An 8,281-nucleotide genomic window follows, 5' to 3' on the forward strand; every position below is an offset into this window, starting at 1 on the left:
CTCTCCCAAATGGCTTCCCTATTAAACTATGCAGTGTTAAACCATCTCTTTGTTGAAAATTATCTTCACTAATCGCAAACTGATGGAAGTCCACAAAGATGTATGTAACATAGTACTGGAGTTGTAAAACTGATTTCCTTTATACTGCATCCATCTTGAAGTATGATTGAATTTATTCCTTCATTCCACAACAGTTTACATTGTAATATGCAACACTGCTTTGCGTATGCATGGTGAAAGAGCAACATCTGTCTGCCAGTGTACACTGGAAAGTTGTATGCAGGAATAATGTACTTCAGATTGGATGAAGTATAGCAAAATTATCTGTAGATTTGTGTGTATACTGTATCCATACTACAAGTGCTCAATCAATCAATGGGATGAGTGTACAGTCTTCAATCAATCCAAGACTGCATGTATGCCATGCATTACATTACATTTCATATATGTGACAAATAACATGAAGTAATAAATGACAAATACAATTGTATTTCTTGTCTCAATGTGTTTCTTTAATGTAATTTCCACTTTATAATTGCACAGAATGACATTTATGTACAACTCATTTAATAAGTCTCTAGAACCAACATGTTAGCTTTAATTACCCTATCCTTCCTGCTGTTGATGAGGTAACCATCAATATCATCTTGATATTATCATAGACTCTGAAGACAGTCCGTGACTATAAAAAAAATGACAGTGAGATAAAGAAGGGCATCACATGATCAAAAAATACTCTAAATAATCATATTATACCCTTCTTGATCGCACTGATGTGAGGTATCTATGTGTGTTTACCCCATCAATTGCGGAAATGTGCTATATTAGGCAGGGAACAGGATTACCCGAGATGGTGTTTACTGGGTTGGCCGGCTTGATGTCCAGTGCAAAAATTGGGACCAATATTGCAGCGCAATTGTCCAAGCAAAGTTTTTGGAGCAAGTCAGCATTAAGACTTTGTAGTCCTTAACTATTTTGCCTAGTAATATATATTGTTATGATTTTGTAAAATGCCCAATAGCTATTTTGTTGAAATCATGTTACGCATGCATGAATTAGAGAACAGGAATCGGGTGGCACTGTTAATTAGTCCCATATGCTGCCCTCTGTTGTTCACTTACCATGCTGAATAAATGCAGATACTTTGATCAGCTCGTAATCGGCGGGCCTTTTAACATTGCAGATTAATATCAAAATATTTTATTTTGAGAATTGTCTTGTGACATCTTGCTAGAAGCATGATCACAAATTATTAATTCAAGTCATATACTTTGCCTTCTTTCTTTAACACACAAATATAGACCAGAGAGGTTAACTAATATCACTCTTATACGTGGGTCTACTTTTAGGCGTAGCGATAAAAGCCTAACATTTCCCGCCTATTGCGAGCTGAATCAGCTGATCAAACGATAATAATGATGTTGCCCTCTATCTCTCTACCTTTCCTTGTCACAGACAATTCAAAATGTGCTTATCTTATTCGCTATTAAGTCAAAATCACAACAATAATTTATGTTTAAATGCCACTGGCCCACTGAATATAGTGGGTCAAAATGATGCACACCAGAATTTTTTTCTTTTCCCCCACCTGACCCTGATACATCACTGGTTTAAAAAATTAAATTTGCACTTACAAAGTATGACATCAGTTTCTTCAACATTTGTGTACAACTTGTAAAAGTTCTTTTGACCAACCAATTGGATAAACAAAATATTAACTGTTCTGTCTGACTGTCTCAACCAATATTGCACAGGTAGCTTAATTTCCAAAGGTCAGATGTTTCCAGCCAACGGCTGTTTACTGCTTATGCGTAACAATAGGTGGTGAACGCCGTGCATTCTCTAATTTCAGTAAATTTCCTTTGTCAGCTGTGTAATTGAATAGGATTATTTTGAAATTTTAAAACGCTTTAAAATATCATAAACAAGTAGGCCTATGTTAATAAATAATATCAATACAAGCTAAAACTGTTGGGGTTCAATAAGAAACCCCACAAAACTAACCTTCAAATTAATTAAATACAGTAAAATTTGATTATTACTGGGTCGACTGTGACGGTTTTAAATTCGCCGTGTTGGTTAGGCTCCGATCACTCAGTGTGCAAATTGAATGACACATACCAGTAATCACGGCAGCTGCGAAATTCAGTCCCGATTTACTTCAGCGTTCCGATTGTATGGAAAGTGCCATACAGCTGAGCAGTTTTGCCATCTCTCTCCATCATGCCGCCTGGCGTAACAACTACTTTTACCTAATGCGCCCTAAATTTAAAGCTTACTGATTGTACGTAACTACCTATCCATTTATCCCCGAGATTAATCTGAACTTATTTTCAGGAATAAATGCTCAGAATGTAGGCTTACATGTTCTTGTACGTAGAATGTAGATAGGTACAGCTTACGTGATATCAATAAGACTAAAATTGAGGGCTCCCAAGATAAATAAAAAAAATAAAAAATAATAAACAACTGAGTCATTGTATTCCTGCTACCTGATACCCCACTGCAAATTACTGCATTCAGTTAAATCTTTAGCAGATGGAGGTATTAAAGATGGTGGAAGATTAGGTATACCCTGTAGTTCTAATGGAAGTGTATACAGTGTTTCTTCACCGGATTGGCTTGGATTCGCAGTGTCAGGTTGTGCTGTTACTCCCTCTGATTTAGCATGTGTTTTCATTCTTTTTGTTAACCAGTCATCTAGTGTAGGTTCCTTTTTCTGATGTTGTGTGCCACCTTCTATAGCTTTCCTCTTGGCATTTTGCTTTCGTTTTCTTTCCTCAATCTCTGCAAAATAAGAATTATTACAAAGTTAATGAACATAAGAAACCCAGGCACACCGACATCGCCTGGTTAATAATTACATTGTACAGCAGAGACACTAAAATCAATACCGGGATCGATACACGTGAATGTGCTATGCACAATTTGATATTCAGACGATAAATCTTTGGATACCGTGGTAGAAAATGATGAGTATCTCCCATAATTTGTTTATTCTAAAGAAGCCATAGTTTTTTGCTTGCAATTTGAATATATGTGTTGAAAGGACATGATAGTCTTTAGCTTTCGTATTGAGAAAGAACCGTGCGCATTGAGCTCAAAAACTGACAAAAATTCTGATTTTATATGTGCCGAACTATAGCGCAGCGTAGGCCACTCGTGGAGGCAGTCTAAAAGCAGATGACCTCATGGCGTATACATGTACCATGCTCACTCACACACACAGAGGTCAGTCACCAGGCTATTGTCAATAGCCTTAGTCGGATGTCCCTCGGCCCATTAAGCGTCTCAAAACTATTAAACAGGTCGGAACAAAATGGCCATGCGTGGCTGTGGATTCAACCTACCATGGCAATTTCTGCCATGAAGATATCGGGGCGATGACACTGTGCCAGGTTCATATCACAAATTTACACTCTGTAAACTGCCTTCAGGGCTGCCTTATGGTAGGAATCAGTAGTATAGCCCGGAGAAGCTACCCCCTGTGAGAAGTCTTTCCCCCCTCTTGCCCCCACCTGTGGGATGCTGGCTGCCTTGATATTTAAAATTTGCCCTTTTTTTTGTATTTTTGACAATTTTTGACAAGTTTGCCCCCCTTGAAAGTTGCCCTTTTTTCCATCCTCTGAAAAGTGCTGGCTATGCCACTGCACTGGTGGGGATGGCCAACCTGAAGCATGCGCGGGCCAGCGCGGCCTTTCCTTAACACATGACATTTTGTGTATGAATGCGGTATGATCTGTGATTAAGAAATTAATACTTACGCTTCTGTAATTCTGCTTCTCGCTCTGGAGTAAGATGAGAGAAGAGACAGACTGGATGATAATCACAATGACCTGTGTCATAAAACAAAACATAGTTGAAAAATGTTGATAAGCAAGCAACACTCCTGGGATTGATTGTGTGCGAGACTATCCAATTATCTAACAGAAAACGTGTCGGGCTCAAAATATATCTTTATGGTTGTTGTAATTCACTGCACATGATTGAGAACAAGGACTGTGCACCGTTGGACACAGGTCAGTATACCTAAGGACAGGGAAAATGGGCAATGCGCAAAAAACACCGAAAATTGCGCAATTTGGGTACAATCGCGCATTTTAGGTCCGACCGCAAATTTTAAGATTTGCCCAAAATAACCATTTACTCATTTCCCAAAAATCTGAAGTTTTCACTAAAATCAAAGAATCCATAATGATCTGCAACACAATTCATGTTAAAAAAGTATAGAAAATAGGTCATCGCAAAAATTTGCAAGAAACTACATACATAGAAGAAAACAGTAAAAAAATTTTAATATTGAATATATAAATTTGAACTTTTTTGGGAGAAAATCATGCATTTTGGTAAAAAATGCATAAATTGTAACTATTGTCATAGTTATTTGTGCTCATTTGTCGTCAGGCTTCGTTGAATTATTAGGACGTCATTGCTCTAGACAATTTCGACGCGGGAATTTTGAATATCGCGTGTTGAGAGATGGCTGTTTTTATTCGTTTTTATGGTTAATATGACTTTGTTTTAAATAAAACCGTGTGATTCGTGCTTGATAATTATTTTTCTAATATATTACAAGACATAATGTTGTGATTGCCGGACACTTCCTTTCAGTGTTCGATTTACCACCTGCATACCTGCACCAGTGCATGTAACATTCCCTCTGTGCATGCAGCTTTTCACTACCTGCCTGCATGTGTGCATGTACGATTTTAGTGCTAGCGATATGACAAGGCAATATACAAAAGTAAACAAGCAGTCAGTCCGATTTGGAAAAAGCCAATCTATTTTTAGCGCAACATCCTGACTTCATTAGAAGGGCTGGCGCAAATCGCGCAATTGACAATTGACCTTTTCGGTAAATCCCATAAGCCTTTGCGAGTACACCTAAGAACTCGTCATTCTGTGTCGCGCCGATGCGCACATCGTTTATCGAACATCGTTACTGCGCATTGCAAGTCGGCGTGACGTCAAATGACGAGTTCTCAGGTGTACTCGCAAAGGGTTATGGGCAGGGCTGTCAACTCTCACGCATTGGCCGTGAGTCTCACGCCTTGTGTCACTTTCTCACGGTCTCACGCCAAGGTAGTATAATCTCACGCCTAAAATTAAATCTCACGCAAAAAACTGAATATTGAGTAAAATCTCACGCATCGCCATGAATAAATTGTTGTTCCTACCCCCCCCCCCCCCGCTTTTCACATTCTCGAGCGAGGTGGCTCCAATAATCATGGGTCAAAATGAACATTGAAGTCGGCAAATCCCGGTACGCCTCTGTCTCACGCCAAGCAATTCCAAAAAGTTGACAGCCCTGGTTATGGGATTTACCGAAAAGGTCAATTCCCGATACCCCTATCACGTGAGAACTGTCACTTTTTTTCATTGACTTCCCTAGTCTCCTACACAGCCAGTTTGCGTCGGTCTGATACTTGTCGATCCTAACAAACATTCGAGATGGCCACATACAGTCTGGTCCGAGACTATGACTTCCCTTAGAGGGGCTAGCGTAATGTGACGTCATCCACCAATTCCCGATACCCTCGCACATGTAGAAGCTGTCATTTTCATTTCATTGGAAAAAAAAAGAACCGGAATTTAAACCGTGGGAAATATTTGTTTACGTACGGAAAATAATCATAATAATGTCCAGCAAAAAAGGAAATAGCTCAAAAAACACTTGCATCATTCTGGAAATCATGCACCTCGTCGGCAACTAGTTCTAGAACAGATGAAGCCACAGCATCCAGTGTTTTGGCTAAGAAATCGGCGAGTGATCGGCATAAAAATGACAATGACAGTGGAGCCGGAAATATTATTACAAGCTTTATAACTGACAATGATCGTGATTCAATGTGATTTTATGTTTGCTTTAATTTTGGTGCATGCACACTTTTTGCTGTGCATGTAGAAATTTTGGGCTACATGCACCAGTGCAGGTAGGAAAAAATTTGTAAATCGGACACTGCTTCCTTTAATACTATTACTGGGGCAGAATTGAAAGACTTGTCGATCCTAGCGATGGATGATATAATTGAAATGTCTAAGGTCATAAAACACAAATTCTGTTTAATCTGCTACACGGAATATTGGAAGCTACATAAAAAACAATACCTCTATACCCGGACAATACAATAGTACCACTACGAAAACACACACACAGTCAAGTCACTGCAAGCAAAATATTCTAAACATTCAAACAAAAGGGGAAACTTCACCTTTCAAATACTTGAAACATGTCTTCTTTTGTTTTTCTTCAGCTATTATTTCTTCTGGATCTAAAAACAAATAAGAAAGAATATTTTTTCAAATCATTCAAATTTCAAAGCAATATGAAATCAGGTTAAATCATAAACATCCCCGCAAATACAAAATGTGTTTGTAATATTTTCACAAGGAGCACAAAGGGCTGTTAATGGAATGAATAGGGTACCGGTACACTGATAAGTGGTTATTTTCGCGAATTGGAGTGAGAGAGACATTTTTGAGATTGTTATTTTCGCGATTGCCTAGTCTTGCCCTATACTTGCAATACATTTACATATATTCGCGAGGTGTTAATTTCGTGGATGGCACTCCATTAGCGAAAATAAAACCCTCGCGAAAATTACCACTTATACTATTTGCAAAGATCTATCGTACTGGCCGACCGATCGGCGATCGCGTAAAATCACGCTTGCATTTAACGCAATACTATACGCATATTGATCAGCATATGAGGTGCTGATGTGATGATGACGTGTTTCAACTAGCCAATCCAAACCCGACTCATGTTTATGCCATAAGGCCCTTCACAATTCCAAGTTTACTGTTCAAGATTTTTAAAATAGGACGAGGTGACTTTTTAATTTTAATTATTAATTATTTTCTTTTGTATTATTTATCACAACAAATTATTAAACCCATTTGGACTGGAGCCGGCATTTAATTATTTTATGTACTACTAGCTTACTTTTACACATAGTATATAAAGGCGCAGTTATGCTGTTTGTTTATTCATCATTATTGTTGATATGATTCATGTTAGAAAGTATAGCAAGTAAAAGTCATTATAAAGCAATTTTAAAGGACAAAAAATATGCAAAATATAAGTAAAATAATTAAATATTTTGCAATTTTCAATTTTTGCGGGCGGTTAACAGTAAACTAAGAGTTGATTGTGAAGAGCCTAAACTGCGCCAAAATAAAAACTGCGCAGGAATCTCGGACCCGGAGTTAGTAAGTCGGGGTCCGAGATAGTATACTCGGGGCCCCCGACTTACTGAACTTGGAGCTATCTCAAAATGCATCAGAAGCAGTGAAGCATGTAAAACAATGTAAATTCTGAAGTTAACAACGCCGATCACGACGGGTGTAGAACCAGAAAAAGTTGCCCAAATGACACATTGGCGAATTGTTTATATGTACGCCTACGTACGGTATACATGTACCTTTGAAATAATGATAGTGCAATTTCACTAATCTCTGATGCTGAGATCCCTTTGTGTGTTTTGCCCGGCCTTGTTTATTGTCTGAAAAAGACTTATCACAATAATTACAATAGTATCTTTTGCCCATATTGACAAGAAAATATGAACTGCACTCTTTCAATGTCTCCCCAGCTCTGTCATCTGCTGAAATGAATTTAGACAGATCACTGCATTTAAAATGAGATATATTCATGTGCGCATAAAAATAGTTCATAATATTTTTGCTCAAATAATTTTAATCAGAAATTTAAAAAGAACTACTGTGATTTTTTGGTGTAACATGTTAAATTTGTAATAGGTATAATCCAAAAGAAAGTGAAAATAAATACTTAAAACATGAATTTATTACCTACGCGGATTAATATCTCAATTCGACCTTCCATGAATCAAGAAGATTGACCTGATTTCCGGTTCCTGTGAATTCGCTGCAAGTACACCGTAAAAATGTCGCTTATTAGAACAGTTTATACTGGTTTAATGAGACGAACTTCCACGTTCGTCTTATCTGTAGTTGTTGCTGCAGTGTTTTTTGAAAGAGCCTTCGACGTTGGAGGTGATGCAATATTTGATAGGATAAATGCAGGGGTAAGTAAAACGTGTGGTTCGATAAGCTTACGTCAGTACATCATCATGAGATGCCGAATTTGGCAGCCGTGCCGTGCGCAAACATGCATTGGCCTGTTGTTTCGGTCGGACAGTGTTATAATTTTTTTTGCAGCGGATGTTATTGTTATTTATTCTGTAAATGTTGAAATTTGAATGGAAGTTATTTCAACAAGTCAAATGAACTGTAAAAATGAGTAAAATTTGCCTATTTA

At 37.8% G+C, this 8,281-nt stretch overlaps 1 protein-coding gene across 2 annotated transcripts; it reads right to left on the minus strand.

Moving 5' to 3' along the window:
* Positions 1 to 553: 553 nt before the first annotated feature.
* Positions 554 to 8,024, minus strand: LOC140164318 (zinc finger matrin-type protein 5-like). Of its 2 annotated transcripts, none has more exons than XM_072187594.1 (4): positions 7,813 to 8,024; positions 6,213 to 6,272; positions 3,765 to 3,836; positions 554 to 2,787 (listed from the first exon to the last, which is right to left on the minus strand). In XM_072187594.1, the coding sequence occupies exons 1-4, from the start codon at positions 7,844 to 7,846 to the stop codon at positions 2,489 to 2,491; spliced, it is 465 nt and encodes a 154-aa protein (XP_072043695.1). In that variant the 5' UTR covers positions 7,847 to 8,024; the 3' UTR covers positions 554 to 2,488. The 2 variants fall into 2 exon arrangements, with proteins under 2 accessions (XP_072043695.1, XP_072043694.1); XM_072187593.1 differs by lacking the exon at positions 7,813 to 8,024 and adding an exon at positions 7,425 to 7,630.
* Between the last annotated feature and the right edge of the window lie 257 nt (positions 8,025 to 8,281).

Source organism: Amphiura filiformis, chromosome 11 (genome assembly GCF_039555335.1).
Source record: "Amphiura filiformis chromosome 11, Afil_fr2py, whole genome shotgun sequence".
NCBI classification, from domain to species: domain Eukaryota; kingdom Metazoa; phylum Echinodermata; class Ophiuroidea; order Amphilepidida; family Amphiuridae; genus Amphiura; species Amphiura filiformis.